Raw genomic sequence first — 17,135 nt, 5'->3', positions numbered from 1 at the left:
ACATGCCAACAATTTTCTAATATTTAAATGAAAGGACGACCTTCACCCTTAAGGAAACGAAATATAAAACCTAGAAAATAAATATTGAAAAAGAAAACGCACATTAAAAAATTATTTTTTAATATCTAACATTTGCAGTAAAATATCGAAATTTTTGTTTAAAAAAACAGCTATGGAAGAGTCATTTCTCCATTAGTTCAATAACAAGTTCCCATGTGGTCCAGTGTGTGAATATTTTGTATATTTAAAATCGTCTGAATACAGCTGAAATATTGCTGCTCGGACTTAAACCCCAACAATCAATCAGTGTATATTTCAAAAGATAATTATATGTTACTAAACAAAGTTATTTAGTAGAAGTCTAAGTTCTCGTTCATTAACAAAAAAAAAGCCATCGCTGAACCTGTATATAATTTCTTGATGGCTACAACGAAAATTATCAGTTCGTTTAGAAACGGAAAGCATGTATTATTCTAAAAAAGATAATACAAATAATGCAATAAATGCAGTTCAACGAAAAGGCAGAAAAAGCACTTCCTCATTGTCAAAAGTTGATTTTATTGTACATAACGAAAAAGTGCATTTTTGTATCCTTATTGATTTGTTTTTGATTTCATATCGCCGATATTCGTTTTATGCCAGTGCAAGCCACAAGAACAAAAACGACTTTCGTTGTATTGTATAGCAGTACAAGTTTTTTAGAAGGTCATGCAATGCAACAAAAACTGCACTTCCAAGACACTTTTTCCGATCAGTTTGCTTATTTGTGTCAAAAACAAGTGTTTTTGTTGGTTTGAAAAGTCATTGACTCTGAACACTCTTTTTAATAGTACCCATGTATCGAAAAAAAAGTTCTTAGTAGAGTTAAGCTGTCGTAAATTTAAAGAGTAATCAAGGGAACCGAGGTTATAGCAGTAACCAAAAGAATAAAACAGAACAATAAATCAGTTTTTCATGGTGCAGATGGACACAACATAACGACCCACGAGTTCATGATGACGACCATAAAACTTCTTTAGTTATGACTTCAATTTTGTAGCAACATAACCTTGTTCTAGAAGCCTATTTGTTAAAGATCTAGCACGATACAAAAAATCTTTCCAAACAAAAAGCGAGTAAATTATTGAACATTCTGGCAGCTAACCCGTATCATTCACACAGACCTGTTATTAATGTACAGATTGTGACTGGATACTGGGATGTTTTTTTTTTATTTGACCCCTGGCAGGTTATAAGAATATCTTGTTGGAAAAGAGAGGATATTTCAATTTCAATTACCGCTCTCTTGGGGGTAGCATTGACGATAGCGATTACTTTTACCCCTTTGTTTACCACACTGTCATATTTTATATTGGTACTTCGTTAGTTTGGCTCTTTTTGTTCAGTTCATGTTCCCTTTACGTCTAATTGTAAAGCAAAATGTCGTTTTCTACATGTAGCATCAAGGGAAAGAGTAAAATTAGGAGTTCAGTTTAACCTAGATCTATAAATCATTAGTATGGTTCTTGATTGCTTTGTAAAGTATTTCACGACCTATGACTGAACAGGGGTTACTCCGACTATCAAATATGCAGCCCAACTAGCATATAACCTATACATAAAAAATGGGACTGCATATTTGATAGTGGGAACAAGCTCCTGTGGTTACTGCTTGTATCAGCGGTAGAGAATTATTAAATCAACAAGACTCCTTGTTTCTTTGTTTATATGTTTATAATGCGATAAGATTCGGAATTATGGAACATTATACAGTTATAATTGTAAATAAAAATTTTGAAGTACATTATATCACTTTAGCCCTTATTTAATTATTTGATGTCCCTGTTCTTCACGGGGTACAAAAATGAATTATAGCGAAAGGATGTTCCATAGAGAAACGGATAAATAGATAATCATCAGAAAAGCATCAATTTTCTTCTTAGACCACCGACATAGTACCATATTGAGTCATATGTTCCGAAATAATTGGAGTTACGTATAAAACTTGACACACTATTTATTAATTCATGGTTTTGTTGACAAAAAAGAAAATATTGTGGGTCAGAGTGCAAGCCATACTTATGACACCAAAAAAGATTTTTGATTCGACATGAACACACGAAAAGTTTGGAGAGTCTACAAGATTTTGAAAGCATATTTGGACGGACTTTTCTTCATATGATCACCACTTTAAAAGAAAAAAAACAAAGACTTTTTCATATAAGTTTAATTTTTGGAACCACATACCTGTATAATGTTCGAAACAAGAAAATATAAAAAAACACAAAGAAACCAAACAGAAACATACAAATTTAATTTCCTTCCAAATTAATGTATTTAGCCACATTGTAAAATGCTACCTCTCTTTGAAAAATGTTATATTTGATGTTTTAATTACTGTCACAGTTCTATGTTCGACGTTCTACTTAAAACTGTCACTGGTCAATTTCCGATCAGGGTTTGAATTCAGTAGTTTTCTGAATATGTCATTTATTTAGGGTTAATTTAATTTATATAAACATGATTGATAAATATACAAACAAATGCAGGAATATTAAAAAGTCTTTTCGATGGCAGCATGCGTCTTAAATACTCGACAGATGATGGATGAAATTGTCACAGTAGTTGCTTAATAATTAGCTGATGAAGAGACGTGTTCTCCTTTTTAGTCTAAGTATATTGGAATATAAAATAATGTGATTTTCGAATATGTTGTTGAACATACAAAATTTTAGCATATTAAAAATAACTTTTAATTGTCGATGTAGAGATTCTGAAAGCATCTCTCAATTGAAACAAACAAAACCAAAATCAAACAACAACAAACACCTAGCAAACAAATAAATCTAAACTGAAGCGAAACAAAACAAAATAAAAAAAAAGAAAGAGAAAAAACAAGTATGGAAAAAGAACAAAAAATATGTCCATATCTATCTATCTAAGTTATTTAAAAATCATACGTTTCCTGATGATTTGTACTTATGTTTCAATGTTGGACTTTCCCTGTGTATTATTTTTTTTCAGACTGTGCAAACAAGTAAAAATGGAAGCACTGATATGCTTTTTCATTTTGATATAAATTATCTTGTAAGAAATATAAACAGGGGAGCATCAAATTGTAACTAGTTGTAACACACACACACACACACACACACACACACACACACACACACACACACATATATATATATAGTGCTTCTAAATCATTTCTATTACACCTCTAGTTTCTATATTATGATCCTTCTGTACTATTTTAACATTTATTTCAGTTTCTCCAAATTTCAGAACAACCATAACTGTTTCTGTAGCATTCGGATCTACTTTCTGTACCTTAATCTCCCCGAGTACAGAACAACCATCTTCGTCAGTATAGATTGGATTTTGTTTTTCTGATTGATATATTCTAAGAGTAAAATATTTGTCATTGTCTGGTTTAGTTTTAGATGTAGATATTACTCTTTTTCCAAAAGGTATGCGATCATATTTATGAATAATAGGTTCGAATACACGGCAACACTTTTCCTGTCCATTTATAAGCTCAAGATGATCTTGGTCGTGCTGCATGGAATCAAACCGTTTTCGCTTGGAAAACCCAAATGTGTATTTTGATACTCTTTCTAAAATTATGTCAGGCCGGTGACCGAATATTACCGCTCCTTTTACCACAGACATTTCGCTCTCATGTGGTACAAATAATTCAAGTTCAGGAAAAGATTTTTTTATGACCTCGTGAAGTACAATACACCCTGAAAACCCGCCAACAAGAATAATTTGTGAAACGCCATCCGCATGTCTGTCTTTAAGCATATTATTTAATAACATTACAATACCGTAAATGGTAGAATCAAATAGGGATCTAAAAATTTGGTGTTCGATGTTAAGTTTATCTTTCTTTAACGAAATGGCTGTCGCGAATTTTGATGCTTGAAGGGCTTCATTAAATGAACGATGAATGGTTGTATTTCTTACAACGCTATCTAAAGTAGCTAAAGGAATTCGATAATTGATTTTGTTTTGTTTGTCCAAACGAAAAGCTCGTTTCTTTAATTCGAATTCCCTTAAAAGATCTAAGTATTCATCCAAGTCCTCTTTTTTAAGCAAATCCATTCCTTTTTTGCCAATTATATTTTTAAGCAAATCAACGAACGCCGAGTCGACAGTTGTTCCACCGCAGCCATTACCTGAAGCGCAACACACTTCGCGGAGACTTCCGTCATTAATTTTCTCATGCACTGTTATATCTGTTGTCCCTCCTATAATTTTAAAACAACGTGTAAGTACCAGCCTAAATAGGGGAAACATTATATAAAATAGTTAATGTAATTTAGACTGTTTGCACCACAGATGTTGTCGTTTTAACATTCATTGAGTTATATGTTTGAATGACTAATTATGACGCCATGTTCGTCAATGCTAGTAATAAGACCCATTTTAGTATGTCGCAAACCATCCTTGGATAGAAAAACTTCACATTCACATACAGACATACCTCAGTAAAACTTGACATTTCTTCGCTAGCTACAAGTTCACAGTTTATGAAATAAAGCGGTAAAGTTAAGAAAAGTAATATGAGAACTTGTAAATTCAAAAACAAGACCTACCCTGTAACTTAACAGTATAAAACAATAAGACTGCTAAATGTATAAACAAATACATGTATAAAGAGGATATTTTGGATTTATAATTTTTTTTTCATATATTCCATTTCGTCGCTGAACTCGCAGACTACCTAGCATAATTAATGTGAATAATGTGAAAACACTAACGGTTTGTATTCCACACGAAATGCATTCCGTTTGCTGACTGAAATATTTGTGTATCAAACATAATGTCATCGTCTATAAAAACACCAATGTAATTTTCATGTTTAATTTTCCTTCTATTCAGAGAGTGTGGTGTATTGTTTACCTAATCCTAAGGGCCTCAGTGTATGTTTTCATAAACGTACATTTTTTTCGTTATGGAATTCTTATAGCTTCGTATTGCTTCTAACTCTCACTTATTTTGCTTTTCACTAATATTTCATATTCAGAATATTGCAATATCGTCTGGAAGCAAATAAGAATCTGATTCCAGTATGTGGTAAATTATTTACATATGGGTATCATTTGTTTGAGTCGACTAAAACAATATATATCTAAATTTGTCATAGTAGTTCGCGAGTCCACGACTAATGAAATCGGTGTTTTTTTGTATATCCGATACAATTACCACGATAATAAATAAACATTTACATCAAATTTAAAATTGGGAAATACATTTTCGGTGAACATTATTTCACAGCCGAACCAAATCATTTAAAGCATTTATTGAGACAGAAGACATTTCAGTTATCACACACACACACACACACACACACACACACACACACACACACACACACACGCGTGTGTGTGCTTGTATGTGTGTGTGTGTATGTATATAGAAAGGTCTGAAAATTCCCAACAATGTTAGAACTGTCAAATTTTACGATGCAAATTTATGGTTGTTCCCTCAGCGGTACTCGAACTCCTACCGCTCTGACATATATGGTGACACCGCCTGCACAAAGTCCAGAGCCCTAGTCCATTTGTCCAGCTAGATTATATATAATGTATCTTTCGACGGCTGGATCATTCCTCCTTGCAGGATTAATCTAGGTTTGTAACTAAGTACACGGTGTATGGAACGACCAAAATTTGACAGTTTAACATTGTTGGGAATTTTTCAGACCCTTTTATAAGTTCACATAATCTTCCCTGTATTAGTTTGATCCTATGGAGCAGTGTAGCGAATAGAGTCGTCGCATTCTGAGACGTTTGTATATTATTGATTTGTCGTACCATGCATCATGCTCCTGTGTCCTACATGATAACACCTAGATGAACTGTCCCGTACTACCATATATCGTATACTAAGTTACAAACCTAGAAACAATACTTAAATACATATAGTTGAATAAATCAAGTTATTACATTTAGAACCAGAACTGGTCAACCTACCTCCAACATCAACAACGACAAATTTGGTACCAGTAGATGCAACAGCAATCGTATTTTTGTCATGGAGTTTTTCAACTGGGACATGCTGGCAGAATATTGATGCTGCTTCTGGTTCAAGTGCTATTTTTAACCTTTCGGGCTCTATTCCAGCCTAGAAAATATAACGAACTAGTTTTAAATATTTAAATAATAAAAAAAACAATTAAAAAAAAAACAAAAACAAAAAAACAAACAAACAAACAAACAAAAAACAAAAACAAAAACAAAAAAACCGAAACATTATCTACTTAATAAAAAAAGAATGCTGCATAAAAAGAGGGACACGTAAAAATACAAGCATTTTTAGCAATAGATCAACCTTTATTTTCTTAAATGTGAAATAAACTAAGTTTGACAAAGTAAATTCTCTAATTTATATATACCATACTTAAGGATAACTGCGAGTGAGGTAAGAACAAAAGTGTACCTTCATCTCGTTGCATTTGAATCTGCATTTATTTTATGATATATCAAATACTCTTTCTAGTTTATATTATTCAAATCGTAAAGAAAAGCTTAATCTCGCTTAATATAATTTCGGTCCTGGAAACAAAGAATTTCAGAATGTTGTTACATGACAAAGACAACTAAGTGAATGTTGGCTTACATTAACAACAACGCTTTGATGTAGTTGAAGCATACATAACACCGACACTGTTGACCTACAATCAACCACAGTGCTAAAAATTCAACAAGAGAAAGCTAATAACCTACCTTAAGACATTTCATGTCATATTCGCATTATGTGACACCTCCTCCACTCAAAGTGAAATTATCGAATACCAAATCTCTTTATTTTTAATATCAATAAAATGATAATATTCATTTTTGCCAACAGGCTATTTCTGCTGGGAATCCATTTAAACTACTTACATGATTTTTACGATTTTGTTTTATAAATTTAATAAGTTTTGAACTAAATACAAAACAATACAAATAAAAACATCATTCTACACTTTTTAGTATTAACCTTTTATCAAGACTTGAAAAATAGATTTCACAGGGCTACTTGATCAGTGATTATTTGTTTACACATACACACACACACTACGATATTAATATTTATCAAGTCATTTATAGTTTTTCACTTGAATGGAAACAGAAGTAATGTTGAAACTTTTAATTCTTTTTATGTATTTTCATCATCTCTGTGCTAATGAAAATTATAGTCACACGTTTTACATTGACGCAGAAAATAATGATTATATATCCAAATCGTGGTAATTTAAGTCATCAAACATAATAGTCCGATACATTTCGCTGAAAGCACAAATGTTTCCCTATGCGGCTCATGGCAGGGACTTGTATTTGTTAGGCTAGCAATATGTTCCATACTTCAATTCTTGTATAACTGTTAGAAAAGGGATAATTCTACGAACATTCCTTTCAGAAAAAATGCAGTTCTCCAGTTAATTCAGCAACAGATGCATTTATTCATCAAATGAATGTAAAGGTTATCAATTTACAAATATAGATTATTATATTTCTGCCGAAACGTGTGAAAATCTGACATTCCTGTTTTCTTAGATTTTTCAACCCACAATTAATGAAATAGACAACAAAAATGTACAAAATACGAAAATATAATTTTTACCAAACAGACCATCATTTCAATATTTAGTTGTATACAGTTTATCAACCCATTAAAAAAACAATTATATTGATTTGGATATTAACAACTATACGTTGGTCCTTAGTTTGAAGCAAGAATTTCTTTAGTTGCTCTACAGTGCTTAGGGCGAAATATTAACAATAAGTCGGCGTTCACTGTATGATGGCAAAGTATTATAAAATAATAATTCTTCTAACAGTACAGTTTGCATCAATTATGATTTAATTTTATTCATAATTTCACAAAATTTTAAAATGTGACCTTTAAACTGATAAGAATTTTGTTTATTAAAATACGGAACTAATAAAGATATTTACTCGGAATCAAAATTATCCCGAAGTCAGACTAAAATCTGGTTCTCATGCAGAGTTTGTAAGTTACGTTTAAAAATGAGAAAAGTCGGGTAGTAGACCTGGAGTAAGCGATGCAATGAAAGTTATAAGATTTCAGTCACATTCTTTTCAAATAACGTAACTTCAGTTCATTTAAACATTATTAAAAAAACTATGTAGATACAGTGTCTTGTGTGTACGAACATCTAGTGATGTTATGGGAAACAAAGGTTCTTATATAGACCTAAAGATGAAAATCGTCCCTTTTTGTTTTGGGAATAAAAGCCCGGTTACTATTCGACATCAAAAATAAAATGAAAAAAATCAGGTTGAATCGTATACATTAATATTTTGATAACTGTAAATTCAGTTGTTTTTTTTAATATTTCATTAATAAAATATATTATTCAATTTGGCCAATGTTTCAGATTTCTTAAAATAGCAGTGTTTTAATCTTTTTTCTTTAAACAAAATCAGAAATTGTACTACAATTACTGTGATATTATACAAATATAAAGACAAATGAATTATTCGAAATCTTTGATGGTTTCTCGGGTTAACTACCTTAAGCCATTCTTCAACTATTGTGAATACTGTAATGTCAATAATGGCGAACAATCTGACTGGTTTAATGTACACAAATAAGTACAATTATAAACCACGAAATAGAACATCGTAAGACAAAGCATCAAGAATATGAAATGGAATATCAACTTTATGTTTGCTTAGATCTGTATGTAGAAGAGGGAGTGTTTCCCATAAAACTAAGATCTTGATCGATAAAAGTAATGTAAAACACATATTACTCTGTAGTGCTGATTTAGAGTGATTTAACGAAGCCGTCATCTTTCCATATAAGCACATAAACACCTCCTGAAACAATATGCTAAATATTTTGGCCCAAACAGATTTCATATTAAAGGCCTTTTCAATTGCGGTTTGAACAGCGATGATGGCGATGAATAGGACGCAACATCAGAAAGAACAAAATATACTGATTAGTATCGCTCTCAAGTGGACTCCTGATGGATAGAGAAAAAGGGGAAGACCTACAGAAACCTTGAGAAGTATGGTGGAAGGATAATTGAATTAGATTGGAATAAGATGTAAATTGCGAAAAAAGCAGAGATGATCGAAAAGGACTAAGTAAATAAGTAAATTAAAAACTACCAGTCATTCATTAATGTACCTCAAATTTAGTAGAAATTTAGTACAAATGCTGAACATGATTATAAGCAACGTTTAAAACAGATATATAGTAAGATCTAAATCGAACAATATTGTGCACAAGAAGTGTTCAAAACAAATAATATCGAAATAGGAAGCCAAATTGCCCAATTATCATGAGATAGTGTGAAATGCAAGAAACGAAGCCATGGTGTTTTAGGTATTTTGAACATCTGTAATACTGATTATTGTACTAAATAAGATACATTTCACCATCAGACAATTCTTAATATTGAGTAAGTGGTACTTTTGGTCCAGCAACAGTAGCATCGGCCCAGTGGTAATAAATTTAATAAATACTTATCATATATTAATTCGTATTGATTACTGTTATAAGGGTTTCCTCCCCCTCCATAAAACGATTAGTATGCAATGCTAAAAAAGGTATATATGTATTTGAATAATTAAACGATTGCAACCAAACTTTGTTTTACCAAATGATAAATACTCCTGTTTGAGATCATAAGTAAGTCAAGAGTAAGTCAAGAGACTTCAAGAAACACTTCATTCCGTATGATATAAAAAAAACCTCATTACGAACGTAATACAAAACTTCATTACAAAAGATATAGAAACTTCATTATTAAATCAGACTAAAATCTGGTTCTCATGCAGAGTTTGTAAGTTACGTTTCAAAATGAAAAAAGTAGGACAGTAGATCTGGGATAAGTGCGGTAATGCAAATTATACGGTTTCAGTCACATTCTTTTCAAATCCGTACCTTCAGTTCATTTAAACATTATTAAAAAAAAGTACGTGGTGAACTTTTTTAAAATGTTGTTAATAGTTTTGTATATGAATGGTACATACAGTATCTTGTTTGTACGAACATCTAGTGATGTTTTGCGAAGTAAAGGTTCTTATATAGATAAAAAAAAATATAAGTACACATAGATTGTGTTATGGAAGTTTTATTGTTGAATTCCATACTATAAACTCTCAAACTTTTTTCATGTATAGTTGGTACTATTTCTTTGTTCTGCACGTACAAACTAATTAAAGGTATAAAGACAATTTTTTCGAACATTTTAAAAAGGCAACTATACTTTTACTTAGAAGCCATTTTATACATCAAAGAACAGTTTAAATAGGCTAAGTATTGCTTTCGACAAATACATTTCAAAAGGATTATAAGTTCTCTGGAAATTTAAATGCGGTAAAGAACAAATGTCGATAGATAACATGATTGTATCATTTTGATAGGGAACGAAACCCTTGTAAAGGTTATCAATTTAACTGTTTACCTAAGTAGCTCTAAAAGATCGATTTCAGCCCTACAGGAAGTTTCTTTTACAACAAAAAAAAATGTGTATCTGTTCACATTTCATGTATTATAGTTTATTACGAATGAAGTAACACGAATTCTACATTATGTAATACTACAAAAAGCATGAATATATTTCATGAACTATATCAATGATAAAACTTAATTATATTACATGTCAAATAAATTGATTGTTCTGAAATTTGAGGACTGACTATATTTTTAAAAGAGATTGCGAGAGCATAATGTTAAAAAAATATTAGTATCAATTTTGTCGTAAATGGTAAAACAGATAAATCGTAGATGGCTGTGTCATTTAGCAAGATTGAATATAATGCCTAAGGCAGAGGGACAGATCATGCATAAAATATGTTTTACCTTTTCAGCACTCCGTCTCATGAACTGTTTAGCATTTTCACTCCACATTGCGGGGACTGTTAACACCCATCGAATGTCTGAACTTTCGATTCCAAGAAGATGCTTTTTAAGTTCAGTTTCTAAGTGTGTTTTTAAAGCTTTTATACACAGTGAAAACACATCTAAAGCTTTCATCGGTTTGCCCGTAATATCTTCGATTACCATGTCTATCGATAATCTCTATTGTTATAAAAAGAAAACAAGTAGACTTTACTTAATTCTAACATACACATCAAGCACTCCAGGCGGTGTAATTAAATTTGGCTTACAACTGACGAAAACAAATATTTCAGGATAATAACAAAAAAAAAATAAGAAAATAAAAAAAAAAAAAATAAGAAAAAAAAAAAAATAAATAAATAAAAAAAATACATAAAAAAAAAGAGATAAAGTAAAAAAGTTACACTGCATGTGTATCCAGTCATGTTATATTGATAAGTGCAACAACTTTTGATTATTTAATTAAAGATTGGTATTGTCTTTTTGTTTATATGAACACAACAATTTTAAGTATAGGTAATGTAGTTAACAACACTTATAAATACAACCATTAAAATATACCGAATGTTTTATAAACGCAAATAGGATAGATGCATACACACCCATTATGTACATGTGTAGGTGCAATTATTTGCATTTTGACAGCCGTGTCAAAACAACGTCGAATAGTGATACTGCCTCGTGAAAATATATAGACATAATACACATTATTGAACGTGCATCCACAACAGATTAACTAACTTAAATTTTAAAGAACACAAATATAAAAACGGAGCGTTGGTGTGACATTCATATCAATACATTATTGTGTTTTTATTTGTTTTGACGTGTTCATATAAGATTTATCCGATTTAATCAATTAAAGTATATAGCCTAAAATATGATACGACTTCTGTATTTTCTTGCCTTGAGTCAGGCTACATGAAACCGTTTTTACACAAATCAAGGCTATAACTAAATAGCTTTGTATACCAACAACAAAATCTTGGATTTTACAATAGAAGTACAATACACATGTCGCAACGAAGAAATACATCCCAACAACATCAGAGAATACCATAATTGTTAAATTCAATTATTGCAATTTGTTTAAAGGGATAAACAGACACGATTTGCTGAGACATAATTCGTACTATGGATACCAGCTTCTGTCTGAATCAATGTAGGTGTAAAAAACATGTTAAGATTGTATTTACCTTGTTCTGATAGAGACACATTTTAAACCTGGTGAAATAATAATAGTCATGATATTCCTTTGCAGACACAAGCTCTGCATAATCATTTTCAGCTTCGTACCCAAAAGCAATCATTTCCTGAAACTTGTTCAACAGCAAACATGTAGGCGTTTTCAGGGAAAGTAAACTATGTCCTGGACCACCTGAGTTCCAAGCTTGATTGACGTTAATTTTCAATGGATCGTTCTTAAAATCATCTTTAAAGGAAAATGCATAACCAGAAAATGTTGTTCCGAAGTCTAACGCGGCAACAATCAAAAAATTTTCATCGAATATGCTCTGTGATCTTTTGTGCAACAGGCTCTCAACGTTCCGTTCTTCTTGATTCTTTGCCATTCGTCTTACCTTGTTGTTACTATGATTGAACAAAAACATAGCCACATTAAGATCTAAATGAGTGTTGAGAGTACATAGTTATTTTAGATTCACCGATCAGTTTCCAGTCAGTCATCGATCCTTCGAACCGATCCTTTAACTGGTGGTCGCATCACGTGACCACAGAGCGGTCAATGTATTTTAAGGTTTTTGTTATTTTCTTTGTCAATCTTACAAATATTAATATAATGTAATGGATTAAAAAATCAATTTATACTTTTATTTGACATTTCTTTTTATTAAAAACTGATCTTACGTCATTTTATATAACAAAACAGCGATCAGATCTGTCGGTTATCGATCTGTCAGCGATCAATCATTCAACGGTCATCGATCCGTCAAATCTTTGCGCGAATCGGCTCACGGAATGTGTAACTCAATTATTAATGTCAATACAAAATTGCAGTGTATCAAAATTAAGAATTCAAAATTTTAATGCCATACATCTCAATCAATAATTGTAGCGTGAATTTTAGTTTGCACTTCATATGAAACTTTGCACAAATGTTGAATGCTTAATTTGAAAATATTGTGTGTTATATCAACCAATACATTAATAATACATGAACAATTATTGTTTTTTTTTTTTGCATGCGTAATACAATATAATATAACATGTACTTATAACAGTGTGAAGATCTGTTTCTGTTACCTTCCATGGCCGTGATCAATAAGCTGACGTACGACTGGTTCTTTTATTATTCAGCAATCACAATACAACAGCAACGTAAAAACAATAAGAAGAGAGAAAGAGTCAGAAGACTCTTGAACTTACATCTCTTCAATTCTCTCTTTCATAAGTTCCTTCTTAGTCCTCTTTTCTAAGTTCCCTATCCCCTTATATATACTAACGATTATATCATGTCTATGTTATGATTGATTCATTATGTTTATTTCCTCTCTTTTAATTTGTCATTTATTTATTGATATTACCCTCTTAATTGTAAATGAACCTGTACAACTACCATTTTCCTCATGCACCTTTGTCATCTTAATGGTTGTTTATGTATAATATGTCATATGTACATGTAACACCTTTTTGATTTGTACAAGTATGTGGTTAATATTAATTTGTTTGATCACCTGTCCCCATTAGAATTTCATTATGTATTTGGAGATATTTTGTACCTGTTCTCATGTTTTGTATAGTTGTTTTACCCCTTATACATATTAATTTAATCAAAAGTTCACATAAGAAAATATCAGTTATAAAGTCTAAAAATGTTCATACACACTCCTCTCTTTCTCAAAGACTAACATTATTTAATCAAGAATGTCTAACCACTGTCCTATCACATACTCCCTGCAGTTTAGCGCGATATTCTTCCTTCGCATTGTCGTGTGGTAAAATATCATACCATTCTCAATGATCGGTCGTATGTGCATACAATTTATTAATACATCGTGATCAAATTTACTCGGTTTCAGACATAAACATGTTGTTCAGACATGTCGACTGACACGTATTGTAATGTGTTGTATGTCGTTAATTTTGTCAGAATGAACTATCAATTATATCAGTCTAATTACAGTGGCGGTAACGCCATTAAACTGATATTATCGGTCAAATGATTTGCCATTTAATGACCTTGACCTTGACCTATGCAGTCAAATACCTAGATAACTGGTCTGGTATAGAAAATAAATGTAAAATAAACTATTTTTGTTCGTCAATCCTGGAAATGCTAAGATAAAGTTTGAAACGATGTACTTTTTTCAGATAAAACAAACCAGAAAGAAGAAAATAAATCAGAATGAACCCAATAACATCATAATATGGAGGATAACCTGATTTCTTTCGTTTGTAATCACACATATATATTTTCAGACAAAACTTTTCCAAATAAGACGGGCTGTGTAATATAATAAATATTTCAAATTGTGTATGTACTATCAATTTGTTCATGTCCAAATGAAGCATGCTTAAGTCTAAAACAAAGCTAGGGCATGTCCCTTATAAATAAAAGTTAAATTGAGGAAAGACGTTCGTCTTTTTATTTTCTGAGTAAGAGTTAAAGAGGAAATTCACACTAAATTATTTACGAATACACACTTTTGAAACATTTGAGAATACATGAAGATAACGCCTCATAAGCTATGACCCTCCATGAATTATACTTTTAAATGCGATTAAACTTAAGTTTTATTTGATTAACCATTACAATGATTAAGGACAAAAAAAGCACCAAATGCTTAATATATGTATGAATGAAATTATAAATACATGTTCTTACCTTTTGTATCAACAACTTTTTTTCATATAAAATGCGTTGATCAATTACACCATAACAGAACAAAAATCAACTAAAACCTGCGTGTGTTCCTCTCGTAAAATTTATATTCAACTTTAAAATGTTATCTTGTATTTTTAAATCTTATTCTACTATCGTATAACAATGTTTACATTTTGAATTATTTAAACCGTCAACCTTTACCATTATGATATGAGCTACGGAGGTCATAATATCAGTATCATATCTTGGCATCTTAAATAATCAATGAGAAAACAGAACAGTGTCTCCCCTACATAACGTCATACTGTTACAACGTTAGAAAATACGAAAAGTTGTGTTTATTGGTATTCTCTTTGTCTTTGAAATAATTTGCATTTTTTATGGTTCACTTCACCTGGAGTTAAGGATTGAGCATCCGAAATTTACATTGTTCATGTAGTTCTCTAGGGAATTACGGCACATCCTTTCGTGGTCAATAAAGCCAATATACATGATATATTGCCATAAACATTAATTACTGAAAGTTGATGTCTATCTATGTTATGTTTTTGAGGTAATATTCATAACTTTAAAGTTTGCTTTTGTAGTACTTCACGCCTAAATAATCTAAATCACTTAATACGCTTAGCTAATCCTCTGCAATAATTGATGGTATGGTAAGAACCTGTGCAAAACATTGTGATTTTTTAAGAACGTGACCTCCCCACTTTGTCGTTTTTGTGCTAGCAAAATAAGAGATATCCGCAAACAACAGGCGACACCACAATAATATCTCGGGTGACGACCGTTGAATGTTTGTAGATAAAATTTTATTGATAGCCAGCAAAGATATTTTTGGAAAACCCTTTATTCCGTAAAAAGCAAAATGCCTGACAACACATTTGAAATTTAGGAAACACAAACAAATATTTGGCTTTGGAGAGGAAAGTTCAATACGCAATGGTTGAAGAAATGTCACTTTAGTTTGATTGGCAATTAAAAGCACAAGAGAAATACACAAGTGCTGTACAGTTTGATAAGCATTTTCGTCAATTTCAATTTCTAAAAAAAAATCCGTCTAGACATATTAAAATAAAAACAGGGTTCCTGAAATGAATTCAACAAATAAAACGAAGGTTTTACGTAGCTTCTAACGCTAATATATCCAAGTAGTGTCCATAGAATAAAATAAAATAAAACTTTAAACAATTTTGACGTTTTGAGTTTATTAATCGACCAATATATGAAATGTATAATGAGATATCTATATTTTTCGCAAAAAAAAAAAAAAAAAACGCAAACAACTCTCGAGTACCTTTCTATAACAAAATACTTAATAATTAAGTCCAAAGTATTTTATTTTTTCTTGAAACGCAAACAATCGTAAACTATGGCATCACAAAGTAAACCAATGACTAAAAATGGCGCAGAAAATATGCTATTGAAATGGCTATTTATCTATTGTAAGAAGAAATCGATTTTTTATATTGCTTCAACAATAATGACGCCACTGTTTTTTACTCTTGTCATTGATACAGCCTCATCATAACTAAGAGGAACAGCAACATTACCGAACACTTATCCGATTCATAATCACGTCAAGTTCAAACTAATTCTGGCAAAATATATATTACACCACGGAAGCAGATGGTACTGCAATGGCCCTGACTTGATACAAACATTTCAAACGAAATGGTGGGTTAAATCTAAGATTTACAGCGCACTATATCTTCATGTACCTCTTACAGCGTGAATATACCAATGATGATTAACAAGCATTTGCATACTATTGTCAAAATCGGTAAATCAGCAGTTAAAATATTGTTGCTTCGACTTTAAACCTATATAATCAATCAATATTTTGAATTACAAAAGCCTTATTTGAAGTGTGTGATTAGGTAAGTAATTATAGTTTATAATTTACAAGTGGACAAAGCAAATGTCAGCAACCTAACTCAGTCCTCTTCACTCAACCCCAGCTCTTGTCCATGGTCTCCATTTCCTTCAGCCTTGTTCTTTTCCAGCTGGAAAGAGGTCTTCCTGGCTTCCTTCGTCCTTGAGGATTCCAGTCTAGCGCTTCTTTGGTAATGCTGGTATTCTGTTTCCGCCATATGCGGCCAATCCATTGCCATGCTCTTCTTTTAATGTGGGTATATGCTGAATCTTGGTTGGTGCGATCCAGAAGTTGTTAATTCAAAATGTTTCTTAGCCACAACACGTTACAAATATGTTGATGTCCAGTTGTTAGTCTCCAGGTTTCACACCCATAAAAATGGCAGATTTTACATAGGTGTTGTATATTCTGACCTTGGAGTTTTAAATAAGCACGTTTGATTTCCAAACTGGTTTTAACACGACGAGGGCTTGACGGGCTTGGCATATTCTGGCATTGATGTCTTCATCTGTGCAACCGGTTTTACTAATGACACTTCGTAGATATGTTAACTGCTCAACTTCTATA

The 17,135-nt window shown here is 31.6% G+C and overlaps 1 protein-coding gene across 2 annotated transcripts; it reads right to left on the bottom strand.

The window, feature by feature from the left end:
• Window positions 1–2,188: 2,188 nt before the first annotated feature.
• Window positions 2,189–14,854, bottom strand: LOC148598410 (heat shock 70 kDa protein 12B-like). Of its 2 annotated transcripts, none has more exons than XM_088560804.1 (5): window positions 14,696–14,853; window positions 12,048–12,441; window positions 10,813–11,031; window positions 5,961–6,111; window positions 2,189–4,232 (listed from the first exon to the last, which is right to left on the bottom strand). In XM_088560804.1, exons 2-5 carry the CDS (start codon window positions 12,420–12,422, stop codon window positions 3,178–3,180), a joined length of 1,800 nt encoding a protein of 599 aa, XP_088416930.1. In that variant the 5' UTR covers window positions 12,423–12,441; window positions 14,696–14,853; the 3' UTR covers window positions 2,189–3,177. The 2 variants fall into 2 exon arrangements, with proteins under 2 accessions (XP_088416930.1, XP_088416931.1); XM_088560805.1 differs by having other exon boundaries at window positions 4,232–4,497; window positions 14,696–14,854.
• Between the last annotated feature and the right edge of the window lie 2,281 nt (window positions 14,855–17,135).

The sequence above is a fragment of the Perna viridis genome, chromosome 14, assembly GCF_037379345.1.
Source record: "Perna viridis isolate PV_CMFRI_1.1 ecotype Kerala chromosome 14, ASM3737934v1, whole genome shotgun sequence".
In the NCBI taxonomy this organism is placed as follows: Eukaryota; Metazoa; Mollusca; class Bivalvia; order Mytilida; family Mytilidae; genus Perna; species Perna viridis.
The sequence above is the reverse complement of the archived record's forward strand: the minus strand, read 5'-3'. Positions and strand labels throughout refer to the sequence as shown.

Coding starts and splice junctions, on each gene's coding strand:
- LOC148598410 (XM_088560804.1), bottom strand. CDS start 12,422: ATGGCAAAGAATCAAGAAGAACGGAACGTTGAGAGCCTGTTGCACAAA. Junction 6,112..10,812: donor TGAGACGGAGTGCTGAAAAG/GTAAAACATATT, acceptor TATATTTTCTAG/GCTGGAATAGAGCCCGAAAG. Junction 4,233..5,960: donor TGTCGTTGTTGATGTTGGAG/GTAGGTTGACCA, acceptor TTAAAATTATAG/GAGGGACAACAGATATAACA.